This window comes from Moschus berezovskii, chromosome 14, assembly GCF_049115385.1.
Source record: "Moschus berezovskii isolate FMDL1 chromosome 14, NW_MosBer_1.0, whole genome shotgun sequence".
NCBI classification, from domain to species: Eukaryota; Metazoa; Chordata; class Mammalia; order Artiodactyla; family Moschidae; genus Moschus; species Moschus berezovskii.
The window spans coordinates 66,247,359-66,266,625 of record NC_142473.1 but is presented as its reverse complement, the minus strand read 5'-3'; the positions used below and the strand labels follow the sequence as shown (position 1 = coordinate 66,266,625).

The 19,267-nt window shown below is 36.6% G+C and overlaps 1 protein-coding gene across 1 annotated transcript in view; it reads left to right on the top strand.

The window, feature by feature from the left end:
- The window catches only part of LOC148775652 (doublecortin domain-containing protein 1-like), a 175,557-nt gene extending 158,688 nt beyond the window's left edge, over positions 1-16,869 (top strand). The window contains exons 13-15 of the mRNA XM_088843396.1: positions 5,302-5,454; positions 16,426-16,518; positions 16,807-16,869. Coding sequence (XP_088699522.1) covers positions 5,302-5,454; positions 16,426-16,518; positions 16,807-16,869 — 309 coding nt within the window. The remainder of the gene's footprint in view (positions 1-5,301; positions 5,455-16,425; positions 16,519-16,806) is intronic.
- Positions 16,870-19,267: the final 2,398 nt, after the last annotated feature.

Genomic DNA, 19,267 nt, shown 5'->3' with positions numbered 1-19,267 from the left:
AAGTGATGTGCTCCCAGCAGCAGCAGAACTGAAGAAGAATGAAAATTAAAAGTTAATGCGCTGCTTTCCCTACCACAAACTTCTCATGTCATGAAACTGACTTGCACCGTGATAAAGGAGAGCTTGAAATCAGGTGTGACACTGAAATTTTGAATAAGGATGAAATTTTAAAAGAGACACAAATGTAGAAAACAGACTTTTGGACTCTGTGGGAGAAGGAGAGGGAGGGAATGATTTGAGAGAATAGCACTGAAACATGTATATTACCATATGTGAAATAGATCGCCAGTCCAGGTTCAATGCATGAGACAGGGCGCTCAGGGCTGGTGCACTGGGATGACCCTGAGGGATGGGATGGGAAGGGAGGTGGGAGGGGGGTTTGGGATGGGGGACACATGTACACCCATGGCTGATTCATGTCAATGTATGGCAAAAACCACTACAATATTTTAAAGTAATTAGCCTCCAATGAAAATAATTTACAAAAAAATTTTTTAATACCTGTAAGTACTAGGCAGTGATAGATCTGCTAAGATGTCTTATAATGGATATTTGATGACACTGCCATGCAAGGAAAAGCAAGTTGCCAGATAATATAGAGGTAATACCATTTCTGTAAACATAAAATCCATATATTTTACATGTACTTATATTTCTATATATGTGCATAGGAAAAGATCCAAGCTATTAAATACAGACGGTTAACAGTACCTCTGAGTACTCTTTAGTTGTACTAATCAATGTATTAGAATGCATTCATAGAAATTTTCAGAATGGAAAAGTAACATTGAGTGTTAATTTTGATAATCCTAGAGATGAAGGGAATGTTAGGTAAGGAATTATACACAAGTTACTTTAATATGTTTGATGATAGCTGCTATTAGTCAGTGAATCTTAGTTTTTTTGTAGATACCTGAAATAAAAGTCTCCTGAGGTTTCCAAATGTAATTTATTTTCCTATTAATGTCATCTAATGTCAATTTATATAAGTAGAATTCTGATTTTTAACTCCGAGCTTTCATAATTAAATGCTCCAGTTTGAAGGAAAAATTTGCCAAACTGTCTGTTACTATCTAGTTGTTTCTTCCATTTTAAAATCATATATTCTGATGTATCCAAGATGTAATTAAAATCCATGGGCAGCAGAGTCAGACATGCCTGGATTTGAATCTCAGTTCTTTAATTTTTTTTTTTTTACTTTGTGTTATAAGCAAGTTACTTTATCTCTTTAAGCAACAATTAAAGGACTTCCTAAAGCTCTTTTGAGGATTAAACGCCACAGTGCCTCCCCAGTGCCCAGAATAAGAGAGTAGACAACGAGAATCCCACCCTTAGCTCTACCGAGTCTTTGCTCTCATCTCAGTTCACTTTTAAGAAGCAGCAAATATAGTTTAATGCAGTTATTATGTAAGAATTCATACACCTTCCATTGCCCTGCATTAATTTACACTACCCAGCCTCTCAAAAATGTTTTAGCAGGCAGTTGGTAATTTGAAAGCAAAGGTGTTAGTAGTATTTTGTCTCTTTTGTCAATTTCTTGTTTTCTTCTGAATTATATTTTATCTTGTAAAGATTGAAATAAAATGAGGGAAAAGATAATTATATTGGGACAAATGTGGACAGAGGACAGATTTTAAAAATTAGTAGTAACTCATACATATTGGTAGTAACAGGAAAATAAAGCAATATTTAAAAAGCCTGTTTTTTAACTATAAGATTTATCATGCTTATGTATTAATATTTCAGAAAATTTAGTTTGTAGATATAAGCTGATGTAAATAAAAAAAAAGCACATCACCCACAGTCTCACCTTTTGAGTAGCTATTCTCAATATTTTAGTGCTTATACTTCTCATATGCTGATACATATTTAAAATCTTATTTACTTTTGAGACCACATTTTTTTCAGTTACTATGTTGTTACCGTTTCCTGTTATTCAATATTCCATAACATTATTTTAAATGGATGATGATATTCTAGTCAAAAGCTTTATTTTACTAATATTCTTAATTTTGAACATTTATGTGTGCAATTTTTTTACTATTGCAAAGCAATGTTTTGTCATCATTTTAGTCAGTTTTATGTTGCATATCCATGATTATTTTTTATTGAAATATTCCTTGAAGTGGAATGTTTAGATAAAAAGTTGTGTACATTTTAAAGATTTGATATACATTGCTAAATTCTCCCCTAGTAAGCTATAGCATTTATGCTTTCATTGGCAATACTTGAAAGCACCAGTTTCCCTGTATTCATTATTCCTTGAATTCACTAATCCTTATTAGTAGAAAAAAATTTTTGACTGGTCAGTCAGTAAGTTAAACACATCATCTCATTATTTTAGATTGAATTATTTTATTAATAGTAATATTTAATTTTTTGTGCTTGTTTTATTTGGCCCTTGTATTTCTTTTATGAACTGTGTATTTGTTTCTTTTGCTCCTATTTTCCTTGGTGTTTATTTTCTTCTTAATTAATTTTTTACTCTACCTAAAGTGGCTCAGAGGTTAAAGTGTCTGCCTCCAATGTGGGAGACCCGGGTTTGATCCCTGGGTCGGGAAGATCCCCTGGAGAAGGAAACGGTAACCCACTCTGGTATTCTTGCCTGGAGAATCCCATGGACGGAGAAGCCTGGTAGGCTACAGTCCACGGGGTCGCAAAGAGTCGGACACGACTGAGCGACGGAACGGAACGGAAAGTGTTCTTTAAAAGGAGAAGGGAGGGGCAGAGGATGAGATGGTTAGATAGCATCACTGACTCAATGGACATGAGTTTGGGCAAACTCTGGGAGATAGTGAAGTGTAGGGAAGCCTTGCATGCTGCAGTTCACGGGGTCGCAAAGAGTCAGATATGACTTCGCAACTGAACAACAACAAAATGTTCTTTACATGTTAAGTATATGAATCTATTTCATGTTGCAAATATTTTCTCAGTGTGTTACTTTTTAATTTTATTAAATTTCCTTTTTAAGATACAGAAGTTTAAGACTTTCATTTAATTAAATCTATCAATGTTAGAATTTTTCCAAACTCTACAAATTCAACTATATTATGTTCTAGCATTTTTATGTTTAATCTTTAAGTCACTAAAAGTGTTAAAAGTTAAAAAAAAATAGATCCAACATATTGTTCTAAAGTGTTTGTTAGTTGGTCATTCCAATTCTACCTGCAAAATCCACCCCTTCTTTGTTGAATTGAAATTTGGGCCACAACCTCTTATCTGAACTTTTTGGGACTAGATATATTTCAGAATTTGTTATGTTTTGGATTTTAGAAAAGACTATATATTGTATAACAACTGTAGCAGGATCTGAAACAGTTCCCTGTAATAAAAGTACTTCAGAATTTTCACAGTAAAACATTCACACTAAGTGAGATAAGTAAAGTCTATAAATCAGTCCCTACTAGGTTTCATTGCCTGATAAGTTCTAAAACAACATTCAATTTTCAGGAATTTTTGAACTTTGGAATTGTGCCTAAGACACATTAGATTTGTATCATATTTAGTATGTAATAAAGCCCTAAGTATATAAGTTGTGTCTATTTTGGCCTGCTAATTAGTTTCATTGTGTGTCTTATGCTACACAATGTGATATACTGCTTTAGTGATTTTTGTTTTAATCTATGTTTTAATATTAGTTTTACTGTTTTCCTTTTTACCCCAAAATTTCTTGGTCATATGTTTTAGGTTTATTATAGAATTTTTTCTTCAATAAGCAAATTACATTGAGAATTACAGATTAATTTGGGGGAAGCATAGCAGACAGTGTTGACAGTGGACAGAGCTGTGCTTCCTTTGTCTGGGTACTGAGTCACTTTTGTTCACTCTTGAATAAATGTTTAGTGGTCCATCTTCAACTTTCAAGCCCAACTTGAAAATTGCTGGTCTTGACACATTTCTGAAAATATATCTGGCTGGACCCCTGAGGTGCTCTCATGGTTATTAATACTAGCTACAGTATTAGCATCTTAGCGCCTCCCAGCAGGCTTGCTACAAAGAAACCCATTAATTGTGGTTCAACCTAGTGTTAAAGAAAATCATTTGACTACAAAATCCCTGTATCACAATATCCAGCACATAGTTTAGGAAATAGTTGTCTGATGAAAAGTAAAAGTATTTAGAATCTGAGGATTTTCATCCATCACTAATCCGTCACAGGTGTTTATTGAATGTCTGCTGTCTTCCTGTAATGGTTTTGTTTACTGGAGGATATAAAAGAATTGTAAGACATGGTACCTTACCTCAGGAACAAATGCAATGAAAACAACCAGGGAAATGCTGACCGTGGAGCTGCAATTCTCAATGGACTGTTAGCCCTCTGAAGGTACAGAGGCATCTAATTGATATTTGTATTACTGGAACCAGTACAGAGCATTGTTTATAGCAGCACTGCCATTCCATAAATATATTAGATAGAAGAATAAAAGAAGGGAGAGAGGAGGCGGCACTGTCTTTAGGACAAGGCAGTATATTTTGACTCATACATGCGTATGAGATGAGTACAAAGCCAGAGTGAGCTTCACAAACGAGATTGAACCAAAGCTGGGTGACCAAGGATTAATGGGGACATTCCCCTCATCACTGTGGGCAGTAATGATTGAAAATAGGCTTATTGCACATGTAAGGCATACCACAGAGGATGGTATGGCTGAAGACGAGATGGTTAGATAGCATCACTGACTCAGTGGACATGAACTTGAGCAAACTCGGGGAGATAGTGGAGAACACAGAAGCCTGGCAGGCTTCAGTACATAGAGTCTCAGAGAGTCAGATATGACTTAGCAACTGAGCAACAACAAGGCATATCATGCCCAGCCTAACCCGTGTTCAGACGCTGTTTCATACTGATGGAGGCCCATCTGGCTTACCCTGTTTGGGCCCCAGAGTGCTAACTATGGTTCTCAAGGAGTTCTCCGATTCAGATAGCTACTTTAGTGGGTGAGAGAAAATGTGGCTCATTACTTCATGTAAAAACTGAAAAACATTCTAGTGTGGAAAACGACGCAGGGCTGGTCTAATTAAGCAGCCTGCCACATATGCTTCTCTGCTGAACTCTGTTCCTTAGCTCAGTTGATTGACTCTTTTAGACGTGTGTACACACTTTGTGTGCAAAATAACTAAATGACTGAGATATTTTCTGACACGTATCACTTTCTTCCTGAGCTCTTGCCTACTGAATCTGGGGGGAAAATAACTCTCCAATTCAGTTCAAAGCTTATTCTGAGGAGATAATTTAAATACTTAATTTAGATCATTATTTTTCTCAAATAGACTCTCCTGTGTTCTCTTGGTTTCCTGTAGGCAGTATATGGAAGAAGAGGTGTGGCTTTCGTATCCTTAGGCACTGGGGGAAGGGGCCCCGGCCTCATGCTGGCCCACTGGAGTCACTGGTTAGCATGGCAGCTGCCTGCCATGGCCTTGTCCCTTGTCCACCTGGTTGCCCTTCTGCCTTCAGTGTGTGAACTTAGTCTCTTCTCTTGACTTGGGCACTTTCTCTGGTGGAGCTTCCTGGCTGATACAATCTAAACCTGACTTCCTGTGATATTAGAGATGGCCCCCAATGTCTGACTGAGACACCCATCTGGCCCTGGCTTGAGTGGTTTGTGGGGCTGCTCTCACTACAGCCACTCTCCTCCCCATGCTGATAGCCTGTGGCAAACTTCACTGAGCCGATTCCATGTTACACGACACAGAAACCAAAGGTGTTTCGGGAAAGCTAAAGCCAAGTTCAGTTCAGTTGCTCAGTCGTGTCTGACTCTTTGCGACCCCATGAATCACAGCACGCCAGGCCTCCCTATCCATCACCAACTCCCGGAGTTCACTCAAACTCATGTCCATCGAGTCGGTGATGCCATCCAGCCATCTCATTCTCTGTCATCCCCGTCTCCTCCCACCCCCAGTCCCTCCTAGCATCAGACTCTTTTCCAGTGAGTCAACTCGTCGCATGAGGTGGCCAAAGTATTGGAGTTTCAGTTTTAGCTAAACCCAATCCACACCCTAAAAAAGGAGAACTTAGGACCTAATCCTTCTGGCTACTTTCCTGCTTCTCTCTCTGAGACTTCTTCCAGTTTTTCCTCTAGGACAGAAGGAAGTAGGCTTTTATTTTGTTCTTACGTTATATCTTTCTTATTTCTGATTCCAGCAAAGGCTTAATAACAGTCAGTCATTATTCCTAACCTATAAGAGAGAATTTATAGGCTGAGTCATCTAAATTTAGCTGTTTATATGGTTAATTGGGGGTAGAGGGTAAAGAGTTTTCTTGAGAGGCACATCTTTCAAGGCAACAGTCTTTCAAGGCAACAGTCTTAAATGCAAGAGTATTGTTTTGTTGCAAATTTCTGTTGTACATGACAAAAGCAATGATATTGTGACAAATCCTAGGGATGCCTGGAATGGTTTGGACAGTCATGTTCTTGGGAAAGCCAAAATGAAAAGGATATTTTTTAAACCATTACTCTAGTTACATTCAGTTCAGTTCAGTTCAGTTCAGTCACTCAGTCGTGTCCGACTCTCCGCGACCCCATGAATCACAGCACGCCAGGCCTCCCTGTCCATCACCAACTCCTGGAGTTCACTCAAACTCATGTCCACAGAGTCGGTGATGCCATCCAGCCATCTCATTCTCTGTCATCCCCTTCTCCTCCCACCCCCAACCTTTCCCAGCATCAGAGTCTTTTCCAGTGAGTCAACTCATCGCATGAGGTGGCCAAAGTATTGGAGTTTCAGCTTTAGCATCAGTCCTTCCAATGAACACCCAGGATTGATCTCCTTTAGAATGGACTGGTTGGATCTCCTTGCAGTCCAAGGGACTCTCAAGAGTCTTCTCCAACACCACAGTTCAAAAGCATCAATTCTTCGGCAATCAACTTTCTTCACAGTCCAACTCTCACATCCATACATGACCACGGGAAAAACCATAGCCTTGACTAGACGGACCTTTGTTGGCAAAGTAATGTCTCTGCTTTTTAATATACTATCAAGGTTGGTCATAACTTTCCTTCCAAGGAGTAAGCGTCTTTTAATTTCATGGCTGCAATCAGCATCCGCAGTGATTTTGGAGCCCAAAAAAATAAAGTCTGACACTGTTTCCACTGTTTATCCATCTATTTCCCATGAAGTAATGGGACCAGATTACCCATTATAATACCTGAAGGACAGATTATTAAGACTTTTGATTGGGATAATTTTAGTTACTGCGAATAGAGACTCATTCAGATGGTCTAAAGTAATGGGGTATTTATTGTGAGGAGATATATGACATATCTGTTAGAGTTTATTGGTTATAGTCAATGGGGTCTGGCTTAGGCTAACCTAGGCAAAAGAAGAATCTGATGGGGTGGCAGGTGGTAGCAAGTGGGATTCAAGGAAAGACCAAAGAAAGGGGCTGTAGAAAGAACTGAAACAACTCCAGACATCTGGATTTAAGGGACAAACTCTTGAGTGTGCTATAATGGGACAGATTCTCTCCAGCTGTTTACGTCTCTGTGTGATTTCCCTCATGACTCTGTATCTCTGAAGAGAGAGGATGATTGGTCTGGGAGAGTCAGGGGTCTACCCTTTGGCAAAAGTAGCACAGTCCCTCCAAAACTGCACATGATAGTGGAGAAAATGGAGAATCAGGCTGAGAGGGCAAGTTGAGTTGAATTTAGGCAAGTGGCTTTCCTAAGGGCTTCTGTGATAGCTCAGTTGGTAAAGAATCTGCAAAGCAGGGAGACCTTGGTTCAATTCCTGGGTTTCCTAATTAGGCTTTCCAAATTGTGACAGAATGTCTAGCAGAAAGTTTATAATCTGGCTACTAAGTCAGCACTAACTCAGCATCACTTTCCCCACAGAATGTAAAAGAGCTAAAATTGTTTTATGATTACTCAAAAAAAAAAAAAAACAAAACAGGGAAGGAAGGAGATTTTTAAAGAGCTTTGTTTCTTTAATTAAGTGTTAAATATGTTTAAGGTAAGCCCAGAGAATTCTCTTTTATATCCCTTTAGACAAACTATGAATATTTTAAAAATATTTGTTTTAAAATGGTTGTAAAGTATTTGCTGGTTTTTAAATATTATGAAAATTTCTTTCATAAATTATCTTTTAAACTGACTTAAAGAAGCTGTAGACTCTGGTACAGGTAGCCTTTTTTTTTGTTTGTTTTTCTCAAAGAATTGGCAAGGATGGGAGAGGAATTCCTGGCTTTGGAAGGCCTGGACTGTATAAACCATCTTGATTGCCAGATGTCTCAGAACTAATAATATATGGCAGAGCCAGAATTCACAGCCAGTTTTGAATTAGAAATGCTGCTCCTTCCCCAAGTCTAAAAGTGGCACTCTTAAATTTTTTTGTAGAAGGGATTTAAGTGGGATAACTGGGTTAGAAGTGGGAGCTAGGTCAGGACTTTAAGGGAATCTCTTAAGACTGGAACTAAGTATATATATATAGCTTGTGAGAATGGGGCTGAACCAAGGCAAAGCTAAGCACTAAGTTATCAGGGACCAGCCTCGATATGGCCCAGGGTATCCTCGGGATGAACGGCGTCGGCGTTAGAGAGAGAGAGAAAGAGAGAGAGAGAGAGACAGGGGCTGATGATTCCTTGGTTTACGCTGGAAATCAATAAAACCCCAGCACTGCTTTGCTCTGTTTACGTAGGCCGCAGGCGCCCTCTCGAATCACTGGAGGTACCCCACCAGGGCACACCCTCGAGTGGGTCTTAGAAGCCCAGGCAGATAAGTAAACTCAGAGGGCCCAGCGCTCCAAGGATCTCAACCAGAAAAAGGAGAATAGAGAAAAGGACGGAAAAAGAGAAAGAACGACAGGGGGAGACCAAGCTTCAGTGAGCAAGGCCCAAAACTTTATTTTCCAGTGCTGTTTTTATACCCTAAGTTGTGCACATAAAAAATAGAGAAAGAGAGGTACAGAGTCACGCCAAAATCACGCGGGGTCAGCAGTCTTGACCCTTATCAGGATCAGGGCTCATTTTTGTATGTCTCATGATATACAAAAGTTTTGGGTGGTTTACATCATCTTCTGGCCAGGTGGCCTGCTAACAGTTTATGGCCCTCTCTCCTAACAAAAGTTAGTTAGCTAGAAAAAGTCTTATATTCTTTTAAGATGATTTTCCTAAAGTTAGGTGCTAGACACATGACAAAGTTACATTCCTATAAGGCACAGGTGTAGTGAGCTACAAGAAAGGAATTTATTAACTTAAGATCTGATGTGGTTAAATCAAAGGCTACTACTTATATTCTCTATATGTGATTAATATATTTCCAAGGATACAATAGATAGAGGAAACTTTGCAGCAAGCATTGATTCAACAATGAAATCTTTTTTAGTACTATTCTAATGATTTTAACTTCTTCAACAAATTCCTGTATTTTAGAATATTAGGTTTTCTGTCCTTGCGCGGCTGGGAGGCTGTAAACAGTCACATTCATAGTTGTAAGAGCCCGGACAAACTTGTCATGCAAGTTAGAAAGCTATCAGAGGGGCTTGGATTGGAACACTCCTATTAAGCCGAGGAGAGGAGAACTTTTTAACTACAGCTCTGAATTAATGTTTTCAGAGAAAGGTGGTTGGGGGGAAGCCCCCATAAGTATTAGAGGACTTGGTAAGAGGCATAAGATAGTAAGGCAGTCAGACTCCGGTTTTCTTTGGGGTAGATGCTCAGGTAAGTCCAGGGGGTTCCTCGAGTCCTGATTAGCCTTTGCCCGTCAGGCCTCTTCCCCAATTGACCTTTGCCACGGATAGGATTTCCCTCGCTGGCTCCCGGCACTAAGTCCTTAATTATGCCCTCACTATAGGACCAGCACCTACTTTATAGTTAAATTCAGAAATAGATTAGGTATAGGTTGCACTAACCGTCTAGTCCTTGCTGTCATTCCTTCCAGTCAGACCATTGCCACGACCAACTCACTTGGATCAGCTCTGCCCTTTCTGTCCGCTTATGCTTTTAAGACTCAGCCTTCTCTCCTCCCCCTTCCAAAGTCATATCAAACCAATCAGTAATTGTATTTAGAACAAATTTTGTCATGTAATTAATTCAGTTCAGTTCAGTTAGTAATTAATTAATATGAATTAATAATATTTCCCTATATTATCACTTCTTTACCTAGACACTACCCATCATTTGTGACTTTCTGTCTTCTCCAACCACTCCATCCTCCAATAATATTTTTTACTTTTATATTTATAGATTTATTGTTTGTACTTTTCATTGTATACTGTTTCTCACTTTCTGTTTTATCTCAACCATGTTGCACTTTGCTTATTTGTACCTAGATAAATGTCTAGTATAGCATGTGAGAGCATGTCATATGATTTAATGTTGTAATTTTCTAAATTGGTGAAGTGATTTGGAATCAACTGGATTCAGTTCTAGGTTCCAGCTATCTCCTTGCCTGCAAATCCAACTTTATTTAATTAAGAGCTAAAGACTTAGCAGCAGCAGCAGCAAGCTTTTGTTTAAAGATTTCAGAGACCACCTCTCCTTGCCCCACCATAAGGCTCATTTATTAAACAGACCAGGTGTATTTTTCATTTCCCTGGCCTAATTATAAGCCTTCAATCCTGGTTCTGGTGCTTCTTCACAGTCCCTAGCTTGATTTTGAATAAATGGTAGATTTTTAATAAACATTAAGATGAAATAAATAGTATAATATTTATACCTTATGAATTTTCAGATTTACTTCAACCATAAAGGATGTTTAAATTCATTTTAAGTCAAAAATAATTCAGATTTCTCTAACATTATAAGTGTTAAGCACATAGAATCATTTCTTAAAGAAATTAACACACAGAAACTTAAAGAACTCCATGAGTGTTCCATGAATACCTTTAATATTTATGGCAGGAACAGATAGCATTTATTTGACATATTGACTTGTTTACCAATTTCATTTTGTACATCTGAATTTTTCAAACCATTGCTTGTATTTTGGTTTCATCTTTGTTGGCAGGTAGTGAACCAAAAATAGCAACCTGGTCCAATTTAAAATAATACAGGCTCATTATCGATCAATTACTTTACCAATTTTTGTGTGTGTGGCCACTCTTTATCAATTACATTAATGCATTTCTAGACACAAATTATTTAGGTTGACAGAATTCAGAGTTTTTTCCTGGACATACATGATACCAAATAGTGGCTTCCCCCACCCTCCTAGCAGCCACCTTCTGTTCCCATCCATAAATGGCAGCCAGCAATGGCTGGGAACAAAGGACTCGCTCCCAGTCTCTGAATGCAGCGACATTCATTCTGAGAGAAGCAGGGGCAGCTTTTTGAAAGCCGACTTCTTCAGCTCAACAATAACACACAATGAGTTATTGACTTGTTTATATACGGAGCTCTTTTCAGTAACTAACTCTGACTCCCACAGTCTGGACAAATGATTGATTTCGTGGTTAGAAAAAGAGGAAGTTCTCGCGCTAAACTCTGTAGTGCAAACTACTTCTTCCCCATTTGTTCCCTAACTGAATAGGACCTTATTAAAATGCACTTTCCAAAAAATACCTGCAGCTGGTCTTTATAACCATGTTTTGTATATATAAATAAGTAATTTGTCCCAGTCTTTTGTATATTAACAGACCATTGGAAAACTTGTCAATATATATGGAGGCTGATTGTCCTGTTTTTTATGCTAAACTGTATTGCCTATTGATCTGCATGTAAAATATGGATCAAATAATTTATTAATATATCAGTATTTACTGATCAAAAATAGATTTTTTTTAGATTCGGTTTTCTTCTTGGGCTATGTTGTTTTATTAAGAGCATTGTACTCAACACGTATCACATGCTTCGCATTTAAATTGTTAGCTGTTCTTCTGGAGAACATAGTGAAAACTGCATCGGAACTACATTCCAAGCACTGATAGGTTGGCTGGATAAATAGGCTCTTCTCTGTTTGCTAACACCTATCTGGAATGTCAATATGAATTACATAGAACATCCCAGGTTGTTTGATTATCATACCATTTATAAAGACATTAATAATTGGACTATGGAGTTTAGAGTTATTTTTTCCTATCAGATTTTATTTTATCATGTTAAATTTTTACACAATCTTATGATTTTCATAAATACACTTTAAAATATTTTGCTTGTGTGTGTGTGCTAAGTCATGTCTGACACTATGTGACCCAAAGATTGTAGCCCCCAGGCTCCTCTGTCCATGGAGTTTTCCAGAAAAGAATACTGGAATGGGTTGCCATTTCCTCCTCCAGGGGATCTTCCTGACCTAGGGATGGAACCTAGGTCTCTTGCTTTTCCTGCATTGGCAGACAGATTCTTTACCACTGAGCCACCTGGGTTGGGGAAGTTAAAAGAAAATAGCACGTGGTTTACAGTAAAGTTACCCACAGCAAGAAAAGAAAATAGGACAGAATAGCCATATAATGTTAATGATATACATAAAATGAGATAGCTGCTGTCCTATCTGTATTTCTCCAGCAGGAGGTCTTGAGCCTGTTTTCCTTTCTAGGATGTCCATAGCAGAGCTTTTCTGAGCCAACACATGTTTGAAGAGTTCATCAAAATTAAGAATACTTTCTATTATGGTCACAATGTGCCATATGTTTTCTATAAAACTATTCATTACTCATCTATGAGCTTTAAAGGCTTTAGAAAAAGTAGAATATCTGCTACCTTAGCATTAATACAGTCCATGGAATTCTCTAGGCCAGAATACTGGAGTGGGTAGCCTTTAGCTTCTCCAGGGGATCTTCCCAACCCAAGGATCGAACCCAGGTCTCCTGCATTGCAGGCGGATTCTTTACCAACTGAGCTATCAGGGAGCCCTAGTATTAATAGTTTCATGTAAAATATAGTTTAAAAGGTAACCACCACTGGAAATCATTTCATTGGGATCTGTTGTTTCAGGTGTGTTTTTGGATTTCCATAGACAGATTGTTTGAGGGAAATTTCCTCCTTTTTCATCATGTTTCTCTAACCAGATCACTGTCTTGAATTATTTTGTTCACTTCTCTTGACAGAGTCATCATGTTCCTTGTTTTTTCCATATATGTTACTGTCTTCGACTAGTCTCTTGACTGTTCTTTTCTGGTTACCGTTAATATTGAATGATCCAACTTTGACCTAGTTTTGGAAAGCCAGTGTTTGTTACTTACACCCTTTTAAAATCTTAGCGGCAAACTCTGATGAAAATGGTGAATTAAACCTTCATATTTAACTTGTTAAATGTTGATGTGTATACCAAACATTTGTGGGTATTTTCTCACTTTAAAAAAAGGCCATGATATAATTAGAAAATGGTGACTTGATTTTCCACTCCTCTGTTTGGTAGAGATTTGACTTTTCATAGTTTTATACAAATTGTAGCCATCTTTCCTTTTTTTTTTTTAATTGAGAGATATATTGAAAAGTGATCACCACAATGTCTAGTTAACCTTCCTCATAGTTACAGATTTTTTTCCTGTGATGAGAACTTTTGACATCTATTCTCTTAGCAACTTTCATATTTAATATGCTGTTATTAATTATAGTCACTATGCTGTATATTACATCCTCACAACTTGTTTTATAACTCAAAGTTTGTACCTTTTGACTTCCTTCATCCATTTTGCCCACCCTTCAACCCCCTTCCCACCTCTGGCAACCACCAATGTTCTCTGTATCTGTGGGCTTTTTTTTTTTTAAGATTCCATATGTAAATGAGATCATTCATTTGCTATTTATCTTTCTCCATCTGACTTATTTCACTTAGGGTAATGCCCTTAAGGTTCATCCTTCCCGTTTGTTTTTTATTTTTAATTTGAAGTTTCTACCTCTTTATGCATGAAAATTAGCCTCAGAAATTTGAAGTCCATTGACAAAAAATTATTTCATGTATGTTAGATAAGAACAGCAAATCAAAAGCATCGAGTTTTGTCTTAATGAAGAAACAGAATGTCCTCCTCCAAAGTGACAGAAGAATCTTACTATTGTTATTGTGTCTGGAATTTGAGGAAGAGATGCTGTTAGACAATACATTCTCTTAATCTGACTTTTTACTTTTAATAATTTTCTCTAGATGATTATGTAAGATGTATCTCCTTGAGAATGTCTGGTCTCTTTTCAGAAAAACCCCATGTATGTGTCCTTGTATTTTGTTGACAGTTTATTTCTCACTATCATACTGGTTTCTGTTTGGTACTATGTTTGTGATGCTTTTCAGTAATATTAATAACATTTTTCCCTCAGCTTATGTAGATTAGGATAGTGCTATAAGTTGAGTGTAAGGTGATTTTTTCCAACTGTAGTAGTTTTAGAGGTAAAGAATTCCTACTTTTTAGAGTTACTTGAAAACAGCTTTAAATGTCATGGCCCTAGGAGACCTTGTTAGAATTGGACATACTGCTGTGGCACCAAGGAGTTTCCTAGCTCTGTTTTTGTTTTGTTTTGCTTCCCTTCAGAAAAGATTTGTTCTGATGTTTTTACATTCGGAAATTAATTTTTTAAAGAAAAGATCATCTTGGTGACAGTTTACGCATATGTGGAAGTTGAATTTGATATTTGACTTTTTATAATATTATGTTTTCTGTATTACTTTAGCACAGGAGAATATATATTCCTTTGGGAGACTGATTCTAAGAACAGTCTCACTTGATGGTAGTTTCCCCTTTTTATTGATACATAATTAATGTATGACCCCTGTGTAAGTTTACAGTGAATAGCATGATGACTTGAACTTCATACATTGTGAAATGATTACCACAATAAGTTTAAACATCCATCATTTCATATAGTTAAAAATTTTTTTCCTTGTGAACTCTTAGGACCTACTGTCAACTAACTTTCAAATATACCATGTTGTATCATAACTGCAGTTATCATGTATATCACATGATTTTTTTTTTTTAAACTTGTTTTCAGTGGTTCTCAATCTAGGAAAGGGAATGGCAAACATTGCCTGCTGTCCAAATTCAGTCTGCCACTTGTTTGTTTTTTTAAGTTATATTGGGACGTAGCCACACTCATTTATTTATTTATTATGTATTCATGCCACAGTCCCTGGTGCTCAGACAGTAAATAATGTGTCTGCAATGTGAGAGACCCAAGTTTGATCCCTGGGTGGGGAAGATCCCCTGGAGAAGGAAATGGCAACCCACTCCAGTACTCTTGCCTGGAGAATCCCATGGACGGAGGAACCTGGGCTGCAGTTCACGGGGCCGCGAAGAGTCAGCGTGACTGAGCGACTTTCACTCACTCACTCACTAGTTTCATGCTACATGGGGAGAGCTGAATAACTGCAAAAGAGACTTGTCTGTTTCCCTCTCCCCAGAATCTAAATATGTCTTATGGAAATGTTTGTCAACTCCTTATCTAGGGTGAGCCTCAGGATCACCTAAGGATTCCTTAGGTTTTTCCCTCCTACCAAAACAGAACCTCTGATATACTGAGCTATGTCACATATCAGCGGAAGAGAAGTTTACAGATTTGATACTATTCTTATAGCATTGGCCCCTGCCCCCATTTTATCCCAAGTAGAAGAGTGGGTCTTTAGGCAAGGTATAGATTTAAGATTCATGTTAACTCAAACATGATTTGCTAGGCATACTTCTTGAGAAAGCCTATTTAAAACAACAACAGCATTAACAAAACAAAACAAAAAGCATGATCATTATTCATTCTTAATATTCAATAAGAAGATAACTCTATGGTATGTCCATTGCTTAAGAACTGTTAAATATTTCGGTTTAGAAGTTTCTGGATTAGGCTGTTGCTTTCTTTCTTCCTGTTATTACCAGTCTATTGAGAGAATATTATTGTATGAGTTTAGCTTTTTCCTTTTATTTTTTGGAAATAGCATTTTGTTTTGATGGGGATTGTTTATAAAGAATGAGTCACATTCACTTTTTTGTAACATAAGTCTATAGCAATACTGTAGAAAATCTTTATCTGGCCCTGTTGATGCGGCAGGTTGGAAGTAACTGTTGTATTTTAAGATACAGCATACTTTTTGCAGTGAAATATTGTAAATCATTCTGAACTGTTCTAGAGTGAATTGACATTTGTTTTTGGTTTATATCCTTGAATTCTTATCCTGACATAACAGCAACCGATTTATTCCCTACTAGCAATGAAACACTTTACAGGAAGTATCAGCCTAATTTTAAAAATGTTGCTATGTTAATTCTGAAAAATGCTTTTAAAAAGTATTCACCAGTGTCAAATATTTGCTATTTGGAACGCCCTCCCAAATTATATTTTACTGAGCTTAAAAACAATAAAAGCGGAAGTACAAAATTCAGTGCTAAATGTTTTAAATATAAAAACATTTTGACTTATTTAAGTCGAATTAATTTTCACATACATATAAGCCAAATTAATTTGAAATCACCTTCCATGATAATGCTAAATTAGTTGTTTGAATAAGTGTTGCTATTAGTTGTCAATATGTGCCAATTTTCATGTAATTTGCTTTTTTTTTTTTTTTCTAGTTGAAACTGGCTGTGAACGAACAGAAAGGGAAAGTTACTGAGAAAGTCGTTCTTTCAATGACAGTGAAAGAACGCCGTCAGGCACAAGCAGAAGTAAGGAACGTAATTTTTAAACTGTACTATAAAACTGCAATAAGTACTAATTATAAAATGAAGACACATTTTACTTGGGTCTGCTAGTGAATCAACTATAGTTATCTGATAACAACAATGAAAAAAACTGGTCAAAACTGGAAATTATTTTATTGATAGTTCAGTTCAGTAGCTCAGTCGTGTCCGACTGTTTATTGATACAGGCACCTTGAAAAATAATTATATTCTTGAAGGATATAATTTTCTTATACTACTTATAAATGTTTTCTCATAAATTTCCTAAATTAGGAAATTATTCCATGCAACAAGAATCTGGGAATTACGGAATGTGCTAACATAGGAAAAACATAACAATTTTATTGAACTTCAAATAAATAATAAAATCTTATTTTCATTTTCAGACTTTCTAGGAATAGAGTTATCTTTCTGTATTTGAGGAATGTTAGCAATGTTATCTCTTATCTCAAAGAAACTGTAGTTTATAAATGTCAAGGCTAAGTGAGCTAATCATAAGATTCTGTAGGCAATATTGTAATGAAGAACTATTAAAGCAAGGCTTCTTCTCTCCAAAGCTCATGCTGTGAAGTTGACAGCATATTCCATAAATGAAATAATAATACAAAATTGGTGTTAGACAAAAGGGGGAAATGATTTTCATGTAGTTTCCTGGAATGCAAAAGCGTTTCATCTTTGTAAGGAAAGATCATGAATTTGCTAATTTCCATGTACTACTGTCAGTAAATAAAATCTATAAGCAACTTAAAGAATAAGAGAGCATGAATATTTAAAAATTAAACTTTCGTGTAATTTTCTTTTGACATTCTGGCAAAGAAATCTATCCAAGCTTTAGGGTTTTAGTATTTTCTTATCACTGTAATTGCATTTCCTTTGCTAGCTGTGTATTTTACAATAGATAAACAGGTGTAATGCATCAAATTTTCCTGAGTGAATTCAACTTTTTAAGTTAGAGACTATATTAATATTTGAGACTTATATATGTGCAGTATTAAAGATTATATTGTAAACATTGTTTGGAAATCTCAGTATAAAATATTTCAAAAAACAAAAACAATTTTACAGATTTAAGTTACAGTTCTGATTCATTTCACTTTCTATTACAAGTGATTACACTTAATTTAACAAGTTAAAAACTAGGTTGTTAGTTATAAATTAAAGAGATATTGTCCTCTGTGTGATTTTTATCACAGAAGAAGAGTTTTATTTAATTTTCACAGTTAAGTTTAAAATGAATCTATCATATATGTTGATATGGTCAACTTTAGGAAATGCAAATAAAAATCTCTAGTTGAATTAGCATAATTAAAATTTTATCTATAATAACAAGTTATTGGAGAATAAATAGAAAACAATCTAAAAGAATGAACAGATTAACTATTTTCTGCATTTTAAATATTATAGTTATTTTGCTCTTCGGTATTTTATGTAAAACTACAATTTCAATGGAACTGAAAACTTGATGTGCAAGAAAATGATCATTATGCTAAAAATATCATCTTTAATGCCACCTTGTTAGCAAAGCTGGAAATGAAAATTATTTATCCTGTAAAATTCAACATTATTAATGCTTTTTTGACATTCTTTCTTTATTATCAGCTTAATGTTTATTTGGTACTTACATCCATCACTATTCCTCCTTCAAAGGGACTTGTTTAGTCACATATTTGCTTAATCAGTTATGGCTCCAAATGCCTTTTGTTTGCTTCAAAAATCAAACACACGTGTGTGTGTGTGTGTGTGTATAATAATCTCTAAATACATTCCATATGAGAATACTTTTTATGTCATTAATTTGATGGTGATTATATTTTGATGTGTAAGTCAGTGACATCAAGTTTTGTTCTAATTCATATGTTAAATCATGATGGTGAAGAGAAAAGAAAAAATGTGGGGGATGAGGAGATTGTTTCAACATTTCTTTTTGCCCACAGTTTAAAAATTTTGCAAAAATATTATATGTCTAGATGTATTTCAAAACCTAAAGTAAACATCATAAAATCTGAGTTTGTATTTCTGCTACCTGTAGTTTTATCTTGAAATCTTAATTTATTTTATGTAATTTTTCCACATGAAAACTGGGAATAATGATAATATATGTATCATAAGACCACTTTGAGGTAGAGCAAGCCTTTGGGAAATGTTCTGCTGGATATCTGAATGTAATTTTTTATTGTCAGTTTAAAAATGTGTCATTCCAGATTCTCTGAAAAGTTGACACCAAGATGGAACTTAAAATGTGCATGAGTTTTAGTTGAGGGCAGAAGGAGAAGGGGGTGACAGAGGAAGGTTGGGTGGCATCACTGACTCAATGGACATGAGCTTGAGCAAACTCTGGGAGATAGTGAAGGACAGGGAAGCCTGGCGTGCTGCAGTGCAGAGAGTTGGACACAACTTAGCAACCGAACAACAACAATGCTCTCACAGGCATTTCTTCTAGTAAAATCCATACTGGGGAGAGCTCCAAGTAGTACTGGGAGACCTGTCAGACTGAAATGCAGCCTTGCACACGAGTGAAGGAGAGAGGAAGGGAAGACTGGGTGGAAGTCTGTTGCGCAAGCTGAGGACCGTGTGGCAAAGCCGGTGACACATGCTTGAGTCAAGGTTGCCCATCAGAGGCGTGTTGTGACTCGCTGGATTGGACTTGTTTTAGTGTCTTTGGCCACTGGTGCCTGCCTGGTGATGGATGTCAAAGCTTCATAGCTTGGAGCCTTGGTCAGTTATGCGCCTGGAG